Source organism: Naegleria lovaniensis (genome assembly GCF_003324165.1).
Source record: "Naegleria lovaniensis strain ATCC 30569 chromosome Unknown tig029, whole genome shotgun sequence".
In the NCBI taxonomy this organism is placed as follows: Eukaryota; Heterolobosea; class Eutetramitea; order Acrasida; family Naegleriidae; genus Naegleria; species Naegleria lovaniensis.
This window is the reverse complement of record NW_025407851.1, coordinates 16,157-34,302: the sequence shown is the minus strand read 5'-3', so window position 1 is coordinate 34,302 and position 18,146 is coordinate 16,157. Positions and strand designations below refer to the sequence as shown.

The following is an 18,146-nucleotide window of genomic DNA, read 5'->3' as shown; positions in this document are numbered from 1 at the left end:
ACAGGTATTGCTTCTCCACCTCTGCACCATCAACCAACAACACTTCTGACCTTGTTCCGAGAGTGAATGACGAGAACGTGGATCCTTCAAGAGATCGACATGTCATTGATAAGCAAGCTAGTGTTCTAGGTCTTCCACAGAGAGTCTCAACTGGCTACAAAGAAAACTCCCCAGGCCAAAGTAAATCTCGTCCCTCAATAATTCAAAAACAAAACAAAACTTCTTCACTAGCTCCCAACACTCCAGTAAATCCAAGACGTCGCCAGTTGACCTCAATCTAGTAGAGGATTAACAAATAATTATAATAATAATCATTAATGTTTTGGGTACTCCAACACCTCCTCCCAAATTAATGGCATTGTTCAATAAATCAATTCAAAATTTCATCATCATGATGGTTATTCTCCTAAAGTCATACTATAAATCAAGTAAAATTAATTTTACGCTGTTGCTGTTAGCACCGAGATCATTAATATCATCATCATTACAGTCATAACTGACAGGTTCGTTCATCAGGTCTTATTTTTTTTGTAAACGTGTGGGATCATAGCTTTCTCAAGAGATGAACGAAATATGCTTAAATAGTTCACAGCAACAGGAACGAAAAGATATCTGTTGATCATGTAGTTGATGAAACTGCTTGAAATAACACTCGCTAAAAGAAGATACAAAATCACAGAACAAAAATTGACCAACAAGTAGCCAAAACAGAGCTTCACTATTAAAGGAACTCTCTGGTGTGCCACATTCACTAAACGCACAAATCACACTAATTATGACATGTGAATATTATTTAAATATGATGACTTAACATTCGAGCAAACCTTTCAGTACCAAGCCTTAAGTATTTTTGCCAAACCTTCTAAACGTAGGGCTTCCTAATCAACTAGGAAGTTAGAATCATCTAGCATAACAAAGAAGTATTCAATTCCAATCATTTTCTTTGCAGGTTTGTTTTGAATCACTTTTACAAATCCGCCTGGATGAAATGTCATTTGACATCATAAAAAATATTTTTTTGGCGCTTTTATTTACGGTTTTATTTACGGTTTTAAGGAAACCTTAAAAAAATGGCAACTGGTTCCACACAAACTGTTTCAACCAAAACTCCTTTCGGAGAGCTCATTCAGAAAACCCTTCAAGAGCGCGAGAGGAATATAGTATGCTTAGCCTTAGAAGAAAAGGTGTCCTTGATGGATATCATGGACAATGAGAAAACCAAAGGAAAAAGATTGTTAATGGAAGTGGACTCAATACAAGAGTTGGAAAAAAGAAAACTTCTAAAACGCGGTTTAGATCCTTCACCTGAGGTGGTAGATATTAAGACCACGGCTATGGAAATGAGCATTGTCTCGGAACTCCCCTTTGTTAAAGATCCTTTTCTTGGGGCCCTTGAAGGACAAGCTAATGAATGCTACACGTCCTCTGTGGATATGTTAAAGAATAAGTTTGAGCAACTTGAAAAACAATGTAACGAAACAGCCAAACAACACAAGGAAGAGATGAACAGAGTGGAACAGGAATTAGAAAATGTTAAAGCACAACACAAGGAAGAGATGAACATGCTAGTGCACAAAGTGAATGAAAGATCTATGCATCAGCAAGAAATCGAGAAAATTAAGAAACGAATATCATCTCTTGAAGGATGGTTTGGCTGCTGTTTTTTGAGGGGAGAGGAAGTTAAAGTTTTCGAAGAACATGGGGATGTAATTTCAGCATTGCTAAATAACGACGATGACAAAGCTCATATGCTTGTTTCAACAAAAGAGGCAGCGATAAAACTGTCCCAAGTGTTCAATCTTGCGGTACCAGTGGACATGTGTGCGCATGCTTTTAAATCAAAGATTTTTGAATTACTTAAACAGCGATTGGAGCCACTTCGCAAGTTTTTATTCAAAGAAAAATTGTTTTGAAATAATAATAAATATATGGCTATTCTTCTACTTCAGCTTTATTTCACATCAGGTTTGACATTCCAAATGTAGGGAGAACCCTACAAGGGGAATATTCGATGCCGAGGCTAAAGCTTGCCTACCCTACACACACATGAGTGTGCGAGGGATGTGGTTCTTGTACACACCCATGGGTGTGGTCATTATTCACTCAACATTCTCAACATGGACACGTCGAGTGTTTCCATGTCGTCACTCTGTGACCGGTTCATCTCCATGGAATCGTGTCGTTGGTGTTTCTTTGGTGACTTCTTCTGTGGCTTCTTGTGTGACTCCTTCTGTGGCTCTTCCTCTTCGTACAATTGGTGTTGATTCATGAGGAAGATGTTCTTACTGCCATTCGATCACCCTCACCATTACGACGAACAGAAAAATGATGCCATAATTTATAATCGTGATAATAGTTTTGTTGAGATACTGTTTCTTCAATGCTGTGTGCTATTATTAGAGTTGATTGTCTGTGATAGTTTTGTAATTGTCCAAATTAGTGTAATTTAGAGCCACCCAAACTGCTCCCTCTGATTGTCCCTCAAAGAAGGATGTCATTCGAGGTTCTCTCTACACTGCAAGTTGTTGAAAAGAAAGCAAACGACACTGTGAAATATTATATCTTCGACACAGTTGATTTTAAAGGATATTATTTAGTAATGTTCAACGATCGATTTTTTCTCAACAAAAAAATGATTGCGAACGCCTTGGCTAATTTTGCCAATTACAAATTCTATGTCGGATTTGTGTTTTCGCTAGTGTAGGTGTTTTGGAAAGGAGGAATTGGAGTCATCAATTATTTATTTTAAATTTGGAACTGATGCTTTAAATTGTATTTTTAAATGTCGCTGAAATATTTGCTTTTATTATTCCGATTTTATAATCAGAGGAAGCGTGTTTTATTTTCTAGGATTGGCAATTTTAAAATATGCTCACATGAAAAATAGTGAGCAGGTGATGGAATATAGAACACATTATTTAAAGGATACAAGATGGTGGACATTATTTACTATGTTTATATTTGGGTATGTCTTCATCATTGAAAATAATCAACATTAATCGTTGCAATAGGTGGATTTGTGAAATGATTTCGTTTGCATTTGTCGAGTTGACATTGGTCGTTTCTGTGTTATCTTTCGGAGTATTCATTGGAGTCTTTTATACGGCTTGGTATATTGCAGAAAAGATAACAAGAAGAGATCAATTAGGAGTTGTAATTACCTCTATAGGAATTATTATTTCTATTATATTCTCTGACAAGGTGGTATGTAATTTGCATTTTAGGGAATTTATTGGATCAATTATCATTATGGAATTAGTACCAACCATTACATCCAATTACCATTTCCTTTATTTCTTCACAAATAATCGATTTTAACATTCCTATCCTCTTTGTTATTTTCCTAGTTGTCTTACCATTTATTTTCATTTTGTTGAGTATTTTCAGACCTTTCAAGAATGTTTTTTTCAGCGCTTCTATTTCATCATCGTACGTTTTTAACATCAAAGTTTATTGGATGACCTCAAATCAGTTTTGCTGCTTCTAATTTTATTCTTTTTAAATTATTTATTGAGCTTGTGAAAACATCTGCTGAAACAAATGAAAATCAATTCATGCACTGGGGAACTTATGTAATTTTGGGATTATCCATACTCTACACAATATTGCACACCCATTTCACTCAAGTAACTCTTGTATCCTATGAATTTAGTACGTACATTGTCACATTTTGTGAAATTTAACTTGCTTCTCAACCTTATTTTTGTAGCTGTCTCAAACGTGTTATATTATATAATCATGTCCTTCTTAACTGTTTGTGGTGGTGAACTAATTTTCAGAGAATGGTCTGACACCTCCGTGTTACAGCTTGTATTATTATTCTTGGGATGGTTTTTACAATTTATTGGAGTACTTTTACTACTTGGATCTCATACCAATGCTAATTCAATGTATCCACTGACTCAGCTCAATGATCCAAGAGGTGGTCACTTGGTAAGAGTCTCTGACGTGGATTTAGACTTTGACTCGGATTCAGACAATGAAAAATCACATACTTCCCATCACAATGAAGAGAGACAATTGAATTTAATGGAATCAGACAAATCAGCAAGTTCCAAATTTGATCTTAACAGACAAGAACACATCCAAGACTCGTCCATATAATTAACATGTAAATATTTATGCGTAACATCTTTGCGAAATTAAGAGTGACACACAAGGGGCGAGACACAACCAACAAACTTTCTTGCTGGCTAGATATAAAATACTGTGTGTCACTTTAATTTTGTAAAGACACGTTATTGGTTGATTATTGTTTGAATAATCCCAAAAAATGTCCCAACAACATGCAGTGGTCATTGATCTCGATTTTACACCCAATCTCATCACACCGTTTCATTCGTTGCTTGTAAATAAATTGAGAGCACCTCTCCGAGTCGGATTTTCAAACAAATTCGAGCATTGTGGATATATTCCTGCAGCTAATAGACATCGTCCTGGTTGTCCCGACGTGAAAATTTCATACCATTCAAATTGTATTATTGTTTTAGAATATTATTCCAATCGCATTCAATTTTATGATTTAAATTCAAAACGATTATTGACTTTTATTAAAGCCAAACAACCACGATGTTTATGTGTTGAAGAGAATTACGACAAACAGAAAAATGATGCCATTATTTATAATCGTGATTGTCATACCAAAGTGAGTATCCTATTGAATCTTTCTGAATGTGTTAATTTTCATAAACCATAGTTGTACAAGTATGATATAAAAGAATTGATTAAACAAGGACTAAACTCTAGTGACGACTGCAATCCTCTATGGGTTCAAGATTTATCAACTTCTTCCATGAATGGAATTGCAGTGAGCCGAACATCTCATGGCCCATGCTGCGAAAAATTTATTTATTGTTGTGCTAGTAGTAGTGGCTGTGTGATCATACTAAATGCAAATAATGGTCAACAAGTAGGACAAATATCCACCATTCCAATTCCATATGGCATTGATGTCACAGAGAAGGGAGATTTAATTATTTCAAGTTTGGGTGGACAAATTCAATTATTTACTGAACCTTTATTTCAACCACATTCTTTTCGTAATTCTAAAATCATCCTTTCAGAAGGTATTTTACATTCTCCAAGAGGAATATGTTATGATCCAGTTGCAAAGCACATCATTATATGTGATACTTTGAATTATTTAGTGGTAGTGATGGATTTAGAAGGAAAAATATTGAAATCATTTGCTGATCGTACGACATTGAGCTATCCCTATGGAGTTTGTGTCAATTCATTGAATGGAAAAGTTTACGTTTCAAATTGGTCATTAGAAGGAGTTCAAATATTCAAATAGTAGATGATGAGAATTTTACAATGATCAATATTCGACCAATGCCCCTCAACCAGTAAACACAATTTCAATGTGAGTACATCATTCTCCTCATACAACTCGTAACTTTGAAGAAGCACAACACTTCATAGATTCACTAGTTTACATGCTTAAGAAACTACGAGGTTTTAAATAGAATATGAATAGATGTACTTGCTGACATTACATGGTGAAGCTAAAATGCTTTTGAACAAGACGATGAAGAAATTTATTCAACATCCTCATCTTCTTTTGGTGACCCATTATACTCTGTAAGGTTGAGAATTTCTGTTCCTACCTTTTCAGTAAAGTATCGATCATGAGTGGCTGCAATGATAATTCCAGGAAAATTCATTAATGCTTCTTCGATTACTTCCAAACTTGGGAAATCAATGTGGTTTGTAGGTTCATCTAAGAGAAGAATGGGGCACTTTCTCATCACAATTTGACACAGTTGAACCTTTCTTCGACATCCAATACTCAATGTGCTCATTGGACTATTCAAATCTTGCCATGAGTACACACCATAGTTACACAAATTGGTTATAGCTTGTTGCTTTTGGGCATTGATCAAGGGATCTTCCATCAGCAACTCTACTGCAGTTTTATCCAAAGGTAAACCTTCTTGCTCTTGATCCAGATAACCAATCCTAGTAGAGTTGCTGATTTGCATTGTACCCTCATCTGGTGTTATCATGTCCATAATGATTTTGAATAGAGTGGTTTTACCGGAACCATTTGGACCTTGCACAATTAGTCGATCGCCACTCACTAAGGTGAAGGACAAGTCACGGAACAACAATTTCTGCTCAAAAGATTTGGCAAGGTTAGACACTTCAATATAGAGATGGGATGAAACAAAGTCATCATTAAATTCAAATGAAATTTTGTTTCTTTCTGGAACAATTTCAACCATATTCTCAGTAATGTGTTCTTGTTTCCTTGTGAATCGATTGAAAGCTTTGGAAGTTCCTTTTTGCACTCGTTGTTCTTGATTGTTGTGGCTCAATTTGTCTCGATCCCAACTTTCTCTAATTTTCTTTTCTTTCATCTTGGATTTGAGTTGAGTGGCCTTTTGTTTGAGTATTTTCAATTCCCGATCTTGATGCTCTCGTTCTTGGATCGATCGTTGGCGTTTCTTTTCCTCCTGTTTCAGATAATGATCATACCCTCCCTTAAAATGTACAAACTTTTTGGTGTGGGGAGAAATCTCGGAAATTCGATTCGACACGGCATTAATAAGACTTCGGTCATGAGTGACCATGACCACAGCTCCGCAATATTCTTTTAAAAAGCTTTGCAACCACTCAATACCCGTTCGATCCAAATGATTCGTTGGCTCATCCAATAGTAAAATATCAGTTTCAATAATACTCAATGCGCACAACATGGTTTTTGTCTTTTCTCCTCCACTCAACTGACTGAATGGTTCCTCCAATAAATTGTTGGACAAACCCATCAAATGTGCTTGTCTAAATATCTCATACCCTCCAAGAGAATTCAATTCCTTATACCACTCCGGAGAGAGCATTTCACAATTTGTTTGTGCAAGGAATTGATTGATCCGAGAATCATTCAAAAATCGAAGAATGGTAATAATTGCAGGTTCCTCACTCATGATTTCTTCAAAATGTTGTGGCAAATAACCAATTCTTCCCTCTATTATTACAGATCCCGAATAGGAATAATCAGCAGTGCCACTCAACAACCGTAAAAACGTTGTCTTTCCACTTCCATTCTCACCCACAAGTGTTACCTTATCTCCGACTGAGAGCGAGAAATCTAAATCCTCAAAGATGCACTTTTTTTCGAAATGCAACGAGAGGTTACCGATTGAAATACCAATACTTGGTGGTTTCATGTTTTGGTTAGTCTTGTTAGAAGTTTTAGTTTTTTTTGATTCTGACAATGATCAGAGTTGTTGGGTACTGTTTGGAAATTGAAGAAAATGCTGTGTGCTATTATTAGAGTTGATTATCTGTGATAATTAGTTTGTAATTGTCCAAATTAGTGTAATTTAGAGCCACCCAACAAGTATGGACCTGTGTGATGACAGAGAGTAATAGACTATCTTTGACCCCATTTGTATTGCGCTTTACTTCATTATTCAAGTAATTCAAACATTGCCAACATCCGTACAGCCATAAGATGTTCTGAGGCGTAAGTTACAGAAAGGATTAGAGTTCTCCAGCAACAAGCATTGTTCTCTTTTCTTCTTTATACCACCAAACTCTTCTATTAAAAAAAGGGACTTCAGCTTGTTAATGTCGTCTGCTCAAATAGCCCAAATTGAACATGAAGATACCAATGGTTTTTCATGTTTCAGTTACCATGACCACCTTTTATGATCCATTGAATGCAATAATAGAATGATGCTTGAAATATCTTCAGATATAAGAGCGATAAAGTTGACTCGTGAAACTTGCAGGCACCAATCAAATTAACGCCCATTTTGAACGAACGGGCCTCTAATTAATTCTAAAACGGGTGGTTCGTCCCATCCGAGACACCAATCAACAACTTGAAAAAAAAGAAAACCTTGACATTCCATGATTCCCATGACGTTGGCCAATTGCAACCATCATGATGAAGAGACATTGGCTGGAAATAACACGAGTCAACATGCAAAATTACGTACGACCCATCTCAAGTTGTTGAACACCTACCAAAATTCATCCTCTTCAGCAACTGGTAAAACACAACAAGAAAACACTTCTTCCAACAGTCCCTTGTCTCCATTACTTTCCACTGGGGTCAATGCAGAAAAAGCATTGAAAATATCGACAAAAAGAACCATGCCATCCACGTCCACATCATCCATTGTTATGTTTTCCTATGAATGGGTCATGTCCGATCCAACTGCACTTGCATTGTTTGAGAATTATTTGAGAGAACATCAAAATATCGAGTCGTTGCAATGTGTGTTGCAATTAAGGACTTTACAAAGTGACATTCAGAAATTGCTAAAAAGAATTCGAAGAGGTCAAGTGAAATTGCATGATTTTGTGGATGATTCTACCTCCTATTCGTTTCTTAACTTTCATGGTACTAAGGAACAACAACACGCAAGTCCTGATTCTAAAAAGAAACATTCCAACATCAAATTGCTTTTTCAAAGCACGACTTCTGATGAAGAATCAACTTTTACAGGGTCACGTGATTCATTCAATGGAGTTTCTCGAAAACCATGCATTGGAATGTTGAAGATTATATTGACACAAGCACAGGACCTCTCACTAACTTTTTTAAGTGTCAATTCACCCAAAGAATTGAACTTGCCACAACAAGAACGATACAAAATTTGCAAAGCCGTTACGAGTTTTTGGAGACGATTCGCCAAACGATGTGGACTCGATGAGAATGCTCTTAATGTGTTGAACTCAGGTTTTCCAATACCACACTCTCCTCCTTTACATGGAAAAGGAGTTTCACCTCGACCCCTATCTACATGCTCCACGAACAGTTCAACGAGTGAAGAAAGTATGAGCTTTGCAGGCCAAATGGAAGAGCCCATAGAGGAGTTTCCAAACCATTTACAATCTTTTGAAGAGGAATTACAAACCCTCGAGTCCTTTCTTCATGTTCAAATCAAAAGTGAAAGTTTTAGAGATTTTTCTCAGTCCGAACAATTATTTACAGTGGTTCAACAAATCAAACCCACAAAGGAGCAATTGAAAGAATTGAAGAGAAATTATCGGCAAAGCATTTCAGCAAGTCGAATTCAAGAATATATCGAAGATTTAGTCGTGAAAGAAGATGGGAAGCCATGCACTCTACGAGAGGTTAACAAATTGCTGAGCTGGACTGTTGAAGATGTTGTGCACTGGTTGCAACAATCATGTCTCAATGAATTAGAACCATTAATAAGAAGAAAGAACATAGATGGAGAAAAGCTTGTTCGACTCGAAGATGATTTGTCCCTGATCAATATTCAAGATTTGGAATTAAGAAAACGCTTTGAATATGAAGTGGATGAGCTATTGGTGAGTCATGGATTTGATCCATTGCCTGAAACGGATTATCTTGAAATTGTATCTAGAAGAAAAAGTGTTGAGTGTGAACATGTCCAAAAGAATTATATAGATCTTTCCACGGACACATTCCTCATCAAATGTGTCTTGAAGAACACGGACAAATGCAAAGAGTTACAATTTCATTACAACCAATTAGTCAACTACTTTTCAATGATTAGAGCTATCAAGGAATCGTTTCAAATAAGTGGTGAGCAACATGTTGACATTTCATTTGAGAGTGCTGAGAACAGCGTCAATCTTTCGCCGAGTAACATCTTGAACGTATTCAAAAAGGATTTACTGGCTTCAGTTAGAGATCTTGTTTCTCATCAAAGTTCTATATCGAATGACGTAAATCAGTTTCAGCCATCTCCAAGAAATCTACGTGAAAAAAAGATTGTCATAAATGTTCCTTGATAGAGTTTATAGCAAGGTACAACAACCTGTCTTCTTTTCTAAGCTCACCACTTCATGATAGTGATCATCTTCCTTTGGGTTTTTGAAGTGATCTGTTTCATAATCTTCAATTTCTCCATAAAAACTTTTTGACTTTCTGTTGTTGGATTTAACGTTGTCCGAAAGAATTACGCTTCCTCTATTTTGAGGCCTGACATGAATATCTTGTTTGAAAACAATTTGAATAGGTACATTAATGTCTACCAAATTGTCAAGAGAAAATCGTAATATGAATTCTGTTCTAATTAATGTTCCATTCGTTGTTTGAGGATATAAAAAATAATTTGGCAGGGTAGGGCTGAGTACAAATGTAATATTTCTCATGTCTTTACATCTAGCCAATACTCCAGTATAATTCTTTTTGCAGATTTCCATCATTATTCTGTCAGGTGTACCACCTATATTATTTGGAGTTTTCAAGTAGAGTACTTGGAATAATTTAACATCAATATTTGAGACGCTCATTTGTCCTTCGTTCACAATTTCTGAATAAAATCTACATGCCTCTTTCCTACAGAAAATATCTTTTTGACTTGATATTTTCCATAATAACCCACAGGATTGATTAATTCTACTTGCAAATAAATTTTTTGCTATTTTGTCTCCAACTTTTTCAAACACCTCAAATTGTTGATGAATAGTCACAAATTGTGACTCTTTTTCCCTATTAATTAGTAGCTCCACAACGCATGAAGCGAAGTATGAGATTCTGGCCTTAATCTGCTTTCCAAGATGAGTTGTCTCTTCAAAGAAAGATCCAGGTAAACCGTTAGGAAGCCGTTCCGAGAAGGAATAAACATAAGAACCTTTTGGAAGGTTGCCATCTCCTGCAATTGAAATTTCCTGCTGCAAAGCCTTGTTTTCCTCCGTTTTCCATACCAACTTTCTATTCTCTTCCACCTGATATTCCAATTTCTCTAAACCTTGTAGAAATAGCGTAATATCTTTAACACGAATTTTTGCTTTGCACGTTGGTTTAATCTCAACAAGGATATCTCCTTCAATATTATCGCTAAACCACTCACGGTTGAGCTTGATCTTGACATCGATCATCTCTTGTAATCGGTCTTCGGAATATTCACACATGTTTTGTCAATTTTAATATTACTATTATTTGAAAAATAAGAATTATGTAGAGGATGATGGTTGCAGAACGTTAGAGATTGTGTACAGAGAAGGCCTCTGATCTTCGCGTTTTTATATTTTTTGATGAAAGAAAGTGGACGGCTATTTGATTTTTGCTGAAGATTTTTAGACTCTTTGGCGGAAGCTTGAAATAGAGCCTTTTAATAACAAAAATTACGGATCCATCTTATTGATGATGAGGGTTTTCGTTTGATCACACAAGGAGGAGTGCTGCTGCATGTGTTTGCAACAAATTTATTCATAGATCCACTTGTTTGGAGTTGGAGTCCATTCGTTCAATTCACTGTCTTGGAACCATAAAGCAATTTCACGTTGGGCTGTTTCAACAGCATCACTTCCGTGAATAATGTTTCTACCAACATCAATAGCAAAATCGCCTCTGATAGTACCTGGAGCACTTTCCAATGGCTTAGTAGCACCAATCATCTTTCTGGCAGCAGCAACGACTCCCTTTCCTTCCCAAACCATAGCAGCAACTGGACCACTGGTCAAGAACTCAACCAAACCATTGAAGAATGGCTTGCCATCATGTTCAGCGTAGTGCTGTTATTGTGTGCGGAAGCAATGAATAATGGAAGGATAACAAATAATAATTACAACGAGAGAAGTCATCGTGTGAGCATGAATAATTAATGATTGTTCTCATGACAATCGTTATAACTTACCTTCTTGGCCAAATCAGCAGATGGAGTAATAAGCTTCAAAGCGACCAACTTGAATCCCTTTTGTTCAAATCTAGCAATGATGGTACCAACCAATCCACGTTGGACAGCATCAGGCTTCAAAGCAATGAAAGCTGTGGTCAATATTATTCAAACGATGAATTTCAAGACAGAACACAGCGAAATTCAATACTCACTTCTTTCGTTGGACATTTGTATTGATGAATGAGAAATATTTTTTTCGAGACGATCCTTTGTAATGACCGTCGCACGAAATTGAGTGGCTACCTTGCGTTGGAAACACCATTAATATTTCCTCCATTTCAAATCGATCACATACATAGAATTTTACAAACCAATTTTTCTTCAGAGCTTCATGGGAAGCTTGCTCTTATTGCCATTAACAAAGTCTTTGCTGTTCATTTCCGTCTTTTTCTCTATTTGTAAGATGTTGATTTTAAGCTTTCCTCCCTTGCATTGCAACCACAGAGAGTTTGTATTGTCAATAAATAAGGTTCCAATGTCGTGACTGGGCACAGCCTCATCCATAATTGGGTAGCTTATGTTTTTAAGAATTAATTTCGACTCATGACAACGATCATGGAATGGTACGTGTATCTTTTCGAGAGCTCTCCACTTGTTATATATTGCTAGAACATCTTCTTTCATGAAATCAAGTTCCCCCATGTCAAAATTAACTTTTCGTGCCCTTGTTGGCTTAATGGTATCTGTCATATCAGCTTGGTTCATTCGTTTCAACATGGAGAAATTAAAATTGCACTCTTCAATCATTTCAACTATCATTTCAGCTCCACTTTTTGAAAGTCTATCATGTAATTGAGTAAAGGTTTCTGTTGGTTCAATTGGAAATCGTTTTTGTTTTACAATATGGCCTACGTCAAATTCCTTGTCATCCAATTCAATAATTGTAATACCTGTCTCAGTATCTCCATTCAAAAGAGCATGATGTATTGGAGCTGGTCCCCGATATCTGGGCAATAAGCTGGGATGAATGTTGAATATATTAGAGTTTCTTCCATCTGGTGATTTGAATTGATTTAGTAGTCCTGATTGAAGAAAATAAGAGAAGCTGACCACAATTCCTAGATCGAATTTTGGAGTAAAATCATGGTTATTCTCTCCAAACAATAAAGGATCTTTGGGAATGTCTTGTAAATCCAATCTTTGAATTTTCTTTCGCTCTTCTGGAGTTTGATATTTCTCTATTGGATGAACAAACGGAACGTTATTCTCTTTACAAAACGTTTTTACCACACATTCAATATTTGTGATAGAATTTCTTCGGATTGCTTTACGATCAGGCGGGCATACCACATAAATATTTGCTAAATCATTTTTCACAAATTCCGAATGGACCAATTTGAGAGTATTTAATGAAAAATCGTCCGATCCAAAGAATAATATTCTTTTCTTATCATTGAGTGCATTTGAAATGCTGAATCCTCTGTGATTGTGGCTTAATGATGATTGAAAGAAGGATTGTTTCCCAAAAAAAATATTCTTTGCGAGCGATCGCTGGGATGACGAGAGACCATGTTGGAATACTTTCTTCATTTTTAATTTCGGGAGAAAGACCGAACATCATCTTGGTTTTTTGCCATCCTTATTAACTTCTAATTTTTGTTTGATTCTTCATGCTCAATTTTGTCTGTTCATCATCAACTGTTGGCAGAAAAACTAAAAATACCTTGTAACCGTCTGTCGTATTTAAAAAAGCTCAAACACAACATGCCACCTTCATCATTTGCACAACAAAAAAATGTCTTCAAACCCCATTGACAGTCTCTCTTCAATGTTAGGTGGAGACGTGATGAACAATCTTGGACCAGGCAGCGCCGGAGGAAATTCTCAAGGCTTTATTGGGTCCTTCTTGTTCTCTGCATCTTCTGTCTTGAACAATGACACATTGTTCTGGAGTGGAAATATGACTGACCAATATATCAAGAATCAAGTTCAATATTTAGTGGTGAATTATTTTCCTTCGTTTCTAGTCAACTCTGCCATTTTTCAATTCTTTATTTCCTCATTTTTCCTCTTCTTTTTAGGTAATCAAATTTTCTCTGCAGGTATTGCCTTGTTAATAGCTAGTTCTATTTGGAAAGTGATAGAGGACAAGCTTTATGGTATTTATTACTTTTTTAAAGACTTTTTCGTATGCTCTTTAGAAATTAAGGAGTTGGAAAATTATCGATTCAATACTATTTATTTGTGTCTCATTTCGTGGATGAGTGAAAATCCAAATTTTGAATCTGCTAAACATTTTACTGTTCATGCCAAATGTGATCTCACTGATTCCTACCGTAATAAGGAACAACAGGAAAATGATGTACAACTCGTACTTGCTCCTGGACCTGGAAGTCACACATTGAATTACAAGGGTTATCGAGTTACGATTCAAAGACAAGATCCAACCAATGACAATGATCCAGACAGTAACAACAAGAAGGGAGATGTTCAAAAATTAGTTCTCTCTGTAAATGCTTGGAACGGAAAGAAAATTCTTCATGATTTGGTTGAGGAAGCAGTGAAGGCCTATTTCCAAAGTGCAAAAGGAGTAACCTCCATTTACACCATGTCTGATAATTATTACAATGATTGGCAAAAGTTGTGTGATCGTCCCAATCGATCCTTCGACACTGTTTACATTGACCAAACTGTTAAAACCCATTTATTGAAGGATTTGGATCGATTCATGAACAATGAACAATTTTACAGAGAAAATGGTTTAAATTTCCAAAGAGGATATTTATTATATGGATATCCTGGAACTGGTAAAACTTCCTTAATTTTGGCCGTGGCTGCTTATTTGCAATGCTCAGTATTCACCTTGTCATTGAGTGATAAGAGTTTAGATGACACTAAACTCATGGCATTGATGACTCAAATTCCAAGAAGGGGTATTATTCTTTTAGAGGATATTGATGCTGCTTTTAATGAGAATAGAAAAGCTTCAGACGATGTTCAGAGAGTGACATTTTCAGGTTTATTGAATTCTCTCGATGGTGTGACTTCACATTCACAATTTCCAAGAATTATTTTCATGACAACCAATCATCTGAATCGATTGGATCAAGCTCTTATTCGACCAGGAAGAATTGATATGAAAATTGAATTTGGATACTCCTCAAGCGATCAAATTTATCAAATGGCCAATCGATTCTTTAAGAATGAAGAACTTGCTACCAAGATTGCTCAACTTTTACCACAACAAAAACTCACTACTGCTGAAGTTCAAACTTATTTGATGAGATTTATTTATGAACCTGAGGATTGTCTTTTACATGTTGAGGAATATCTTGAGGAAGTTGAAGATTTGAGAAAAAAGTTGGCAAAGAAGGAAGAAGAAGAAAAGGAAGAAGAAGAAAAGAACGAAAAGGAAGTAAACGATAAAGAAGACAGTAAGGAAAAGAACACAGACGAGGCTCTTGTCATTTCTACTGAGAACAAAGAAACCAATGGATAGACTCCTTGGTCTCAAACAATTGAAATTGTAATTTCATAAATTTACTAAATTATTCTTAAAAAATGTCTATTGGGTCATCGTCCATACTAATTGTTGTCACGAGTCTTGTCATTTCAACTCTTCTCATCATTTCACAACCCTCCGATGACTCTATCTTTCAAATTTATCCACGCATTGGCAATGTGACACCTTTTCATACTCATCGTGTACACATGCTTTACGTTTCAGGATTAGCCGATTATGACCATGTTCGAAAATTATTGATCGATGAAGGATGCAGCAAAGCACAAGATATTTCTAAATGTGAATCCGAGTTAGAATTTGAACCTGTGAAAATGAATTCTCCATTATTGAGAAGTCCTTCTGATCATCATGATGGAAAAGTTTATACTCCTCTCGTGATTGGAAATGTATTTTATGAGGAATCATCAGCCGACTCGTATGCCGAGCTAATTCCTGGTGTTATTTTACAAAAAAGAGGAAGTAATGAAAGTGTACAATGTACAGATGAATTATGTGTGTTTAAAGAAATGGTAAGCTTAAATAGTCTTGATTTGGAAATGCTGTTGATCAAATGTTTAAATGTCAATTCAAACTGAACCAATGTGTGTATGATTAAAAAATTAATTTGCCCTGTATCATCAAACTCTAACTCGGATTCACATTCCAATTGGATCTTTTAATAGTTTTTCAATAGAAATTTAATTGCCAAAGTGTTAAAAACCTATGTCACTGGTGCTAACACTCATCACATTGGAAGAAAATATTTATGTGTCGATAAATATTTGAGAAAAATGTTTTACAAGAGAGAAAACATCAATTCTGTAGAGCATGTAGAGTTGAGTATTCCAATTTCAAACTCTGCTTCACAACTTGACTATCAATTGAATTTGAATTTAAAATACGATATTTTAAGTTTATTAACAAGCGCTACTCATATGGTTCAATCATTTGGAATCAAAAACGTTCTAAAGCTTGGAATTCAAACAGCATTATTGGGTCTTCCAATTCAATTACCAATTATGGGTGTGAAAGGAATTTCTGAATGGAGAGAATTCGATACTCGAGATCCAATTCTTATTCAGAATCTTGTGCTCACCTCTCCCTTATTCCCAATTGTGAAATGGAAAGAGTTACAAGCGAACTCTGATAATCGTTTGGTCTTTTTAGAAAAGGGTGGCGATGTTTCAAATTATTATTTACCTTTCAAATTTCAACCTCTTGCAGCTTTGGATTTGAAGAATGCCAAATTCGTCATGACACCACCATTCAATGTTGGAACAGGCAATGATAAGGTTGAAACTACAGAGAACTGAGAGAATCTGTTGTTACAAGCAATGAGGCCATCTCCGATAAGTTCACTGAACTCTCGCCCAACATCAAAACAGCGTTATTATCGCATTAAAAAAATAATCAACACCTTGTGTCAGTTGTCAAACATGGGATCAATCGTTTCATCACTGACCTTTCAACCACCCAAACCACCAACTTATAATGCTGAAAAACCCTATCCGGTCACATTTGTCGAAGGTAAATTAATCATGATGAATTTTTATGAAATGATGATTTTCCTTTTATTTCCTTTTTTAAACTCTCTCGGTGATGAATTTAATTGATGAAATAGGAGTGAAAACCGGGAAAAAAGTAGCACTGTATTGTTTAAAAGCGAAAACAGAAAATGTAAAAGCGACGATTCTATATAGTCATGGTATGTTTCAACACTTGCAAAATTTAATATTAATATTATATAACTATTCAAATTCATATTGATGAATCATGATGGTACCAACATCAACACATTCAGGCAATGGAATGGATATGGGAATGAGCTATGACTTTCTGAGCGTTCTAAGAGACAAACTCAATGTGAATGTGGTTCATTATGAGGTTTGTGTTTTCATGCTTTCAGATTCTTTTAATTTGAACCATATCTCTCTACATATTTTGCATTCATATAAATGGATGACTACTTATTTGATGATCTATTGCATTTGATACTTTCACATTTTGATTATAATAATTTTTTACAAATACATTTTTGTGAAACAATTTACAAGTATTTCGGCTATGGCGTTTTACAAGACGTTGAAGAACCATCTGAGCAAGGTGTTTATGAGTGTGCTCTCACTGCCTATAACTATGTAGTCACTACTATGAACATTCCTCCAGAAAGTATAATTATTTATGGAACATCAATGGGAACTGCTGCTTCCATTTATTTAGCTGCACATCATCGCAGGGTTGCTGGTGTGGTTCTAGAGAGTCCTTTCGAGAGTATTGTAAGAACTGTGACAAATGTATTTGCAGGTCGATTAATTGACATGTTCCCCAATTATATGAGAATTGGAGCTATTGAGGCACCAGTGTTTGTGATTCATGGAGAGAATGATGAGGTATGTTTACATGTTGAAAATGTCGGATGATCTCTGATTGTTTCTTTCCCTTATATATGAAATGTTTCAAAATTTAACAAAATGTATGACGGCTCATTTTCCTAAAATGTGCATGATTTATTATGACAACGTTGAATTTGTCAATATGACTTTATGATGACTGTTGAATTTTTAACAGTTGGTTCCGTAGGTATTATATCTGACAATGTCAGTTGTTTTACCTTATTTATTTTTTTATGGATTGTTACCTCATTTCAATGTTACTATTGATTGTGAACAAACAGAGTTGATCATGGAATTTATATTACAAAGCATGTGAAAAATCCCTATCCAGCTCTTTGGATTAAGAATGCTGGTCACAACGAGTATGTAATAATTTAAAAACAAATTATTCATGTTTGAATTCACAAAATAATTGGTATTTATTTTATCATTTGTGGCATTAGCATGAGAGAAATTCTTGGATTACGAGAATTAACGAATCACCTCAAGAGTAAGTATATGACGGGAAGAAAATTTTCAAATCTCAAACTCTTTTTCAGAATTTATGGTGGAATGTAGTGTCATCAAAGAATAAATCATCGTGACCGATGAATCCTCGTAATAATGTACTCAAATCAAAATTATTCAAAATTGTTGCATAGCGTTAGGTAATTGCTACTATTTACATAGTTCTCGAGA

The 18,146-nt window shown here is 35.5% G+C and overlaps 11 protein-coding genes across 11 annotated transcripts; 7 read left to right on the top strand and 4 right to left on the bottom strand.

The window, feature by feature from the left end:
- Nucleotides 1-1,070: 1,070 nt before the first annotated feature.
- On the top strand, nucleotides 1,071-1,913 carry C9374_007333 (uncharacterized protein; the record flags this gene model as incomplete). The annotated part of the gene is made up of 1 exon (XM_044697287.1): nucleotides 1,071-1,913. One exon carries the CDS (start codon nucleotides 1,071-1,073, stop codon nucleotides 1,911-1,913), a length of 843 nt encoding a protein of 280 aa, XP_044546456.1.
- A 719-nt stretch (nucleotides 1,914-2,632) lies between these two features.
- On the top strand, nucleotides 2,633-4,104 carry C9374_007332 (uncharacterized protein; the record flags this gene model as incomplete). Its single annotated transcript, XM_044697286.1, has 6 exons — nucleotides 2,633-2,700; nucleotides 2,828-2,965; nucleotides 3,012-3,204; nucleotides 3,260-3,429; nucleotides 3,473-3,651; nucleotides 3,710-4,104. The coding sequence occupies 6 exons, from the start codon at nucleotides 2,633-2,635 to the stop codon at nucleotides 4,102-4,104; spliced, it is 1,143 nt and encodes a 380-aa protein (XP_044546455.1).
- A 169-nt stretch (nucleotides 4,105-4,273) lies between these two features.
- Nucleotides 4,274-5,296, top strand: C9374_007331 (uncharacterized protein; the record flags this gene model as incomplete). The annotated part of the gene is made up of 2 exons (XM_044697285.1): nucleotides 4,274-4,645; nucleotides 4,706-5,296. The coding sequence occupies 2 exons, from the start codon at nucleotides 4,274-4,276 to the stop codon at nucleotides 5,294-5,296; spliced, it is 963 nt and encodes a 320-aa protein (XP_044546454.1).
- A 244-nt stretch (nucleotides 5,297-5,540) lies between these two features.
- C9374_007330 (uncharacterized protein) lies at nucleotides 5,541-7,172 on the bottom strand (the record flags this gene model as incomplete). The annotated part of the gene is made up of 1 exon (XM_044697284.1): nucleotides 5,541-7,172. One exon carries the CDS (start codon nucleotides 7,170-7,172, stop codon nucleotides 5,541-5,543), a length of 1,632 nt encoding a protein of 543 aa, XP_044546453.1.
- A 688-nt stretch (nucleotides 7,173-7,860) lies between these two features.
- Nucleotides 7,861-9,741, top strand: C9374_007329 (uncharacterized protein; the record flags this gene model as incomplete). Its single annotated transcript, XM_044697282.1, has 1 exon — nucleotides 8,107-9,741. The coding sequence occupies one exon, from the start codon at nucleotides 8,107-8,109 to the stop codon at nucleotides 9,739-9,741; it is 1,635 nt and encodes a 544-aa protein (XP_044546452.1).
- Nucleotides 9,742-9,747: 6 nt separating this feature from the next.
- On the bottom strand, nucleotides 9,748-10,866 carry C9374_007328 (uncharacterized protein; the record flags this gene model as incomplete). The annotated part of the gene is made up of 1 exon (XM_044697281.1): nucleotides 9,748-10,866. One exon carries the CDS (start codon nucleotides 10,864-10,866, stop codon nucleotides 9,748-9,750), a length of 1,119 nt encoding a protein of 372 aa, XP_044546451.1.
- Nucleotides 10,867-11,160: 294 nt separating this feature from the next.
- C9374_007327 (uncharacterized protein) lies at nucleotides 11,161-11,801 on the bottom strand (the record flags this gene model as incomplete). The annotated part of the gene is made up of 3 exons (XM_044697280.1): nucleotides 11,161-11,469; nucleotides 11,592-11,722; nucleotides 11,786-11,801. 3 exons carry the CDS (start codon nucleotides 11,799-11,801, stop codon nucleotides 11,161-11,163), a joined length of 456 nt encoding a protein of 151 aa, XP_044546450.1.
- A 153-nt stretch (nucleotides 11,802-11,954) lies between these two features.
- C9374_007326 (uncharacterized protein) lies at nucleotides 11,955-13,163 on the bottom strand (the record flags this gene model as incomplete). Its single annotated transcript, XM_044697279.1, has 1 exon — nucleotides 11,955-13,163. The coding sequence occupies one exon, from the start codon at nucleotides 13,161-13,163 to the stop codon at nucleotides 11,955-11,957; it is 1,209 nt and encodes a 402-aa protein (XP_044546449.1).
- Nucleotides 13,164-13,368: 205 nt separating this feature from the next.
- Nucleotides 13,369-15,072, top strand: C9374_007325 (uncharacterized protein; the record flags this gene model as incomplete). The annotated part of the gene is made up of 1 exon (XM_044697278.1): nucleotides 13,369-15,072. The coding sequence occupies one exon, from the start codon at nucleotides 13,369-13,371 to the stop codon at nucleotides 15,070-15,072; it is 1,704 nt and encodes a 567-aa protein (XP_044546448.1).
- A 62-nt stretch (nucleotides 15,073-15,134) lies between these two features.
- Nucleotides 15,135-16,388, top strand: C9374_007324 (uncharacterized protein; the record flags this gene model as incomplete). Its single annotated transcript, XM_044697277.1, has 2 exons — nucleotides 15,135-15,605; nucleotides 15,759-16,388. The coding sequence occupies 2 exons, from the start codon at nucleotides 15,135-15,137 to the stop codon at nucleotides 16,386-16,388; spliced, it is 1,101 nt and encodes a 366-aa protein (XP_044546447.1).
- A 123-nt stretch (nucleotides 16,389-16,511) lies between these two features.
- C9374_007323 (uncharacterized protein) lies at nucleotides 16,512-18,042 on the top strand (the record flags this gene model as incomplete). The annotated part of the gene is made up of 8 exons (XM_044697276.1): nucleotides 16,512-16,602; nucleotides 16,697-16,780; nucleotides 16,877-16,959; nucleotides 17,130-17,465; nucleotides 17,644-17,651; nucleotides 17,750-17,830; nucleotides 17,912-17,958; nucleotides 18,008-18,042. 8 exons carry the CDS (start codon nucleotides 16,512-16,514, stop codon nucleotides 18,040-18,042), a joined length of 765 nt encoding a protein of 254 aa, XP_044546446.1.
- Between the last annotated feature and the right edge of the window lie 104 nt (nucleotides 18,043-18,146).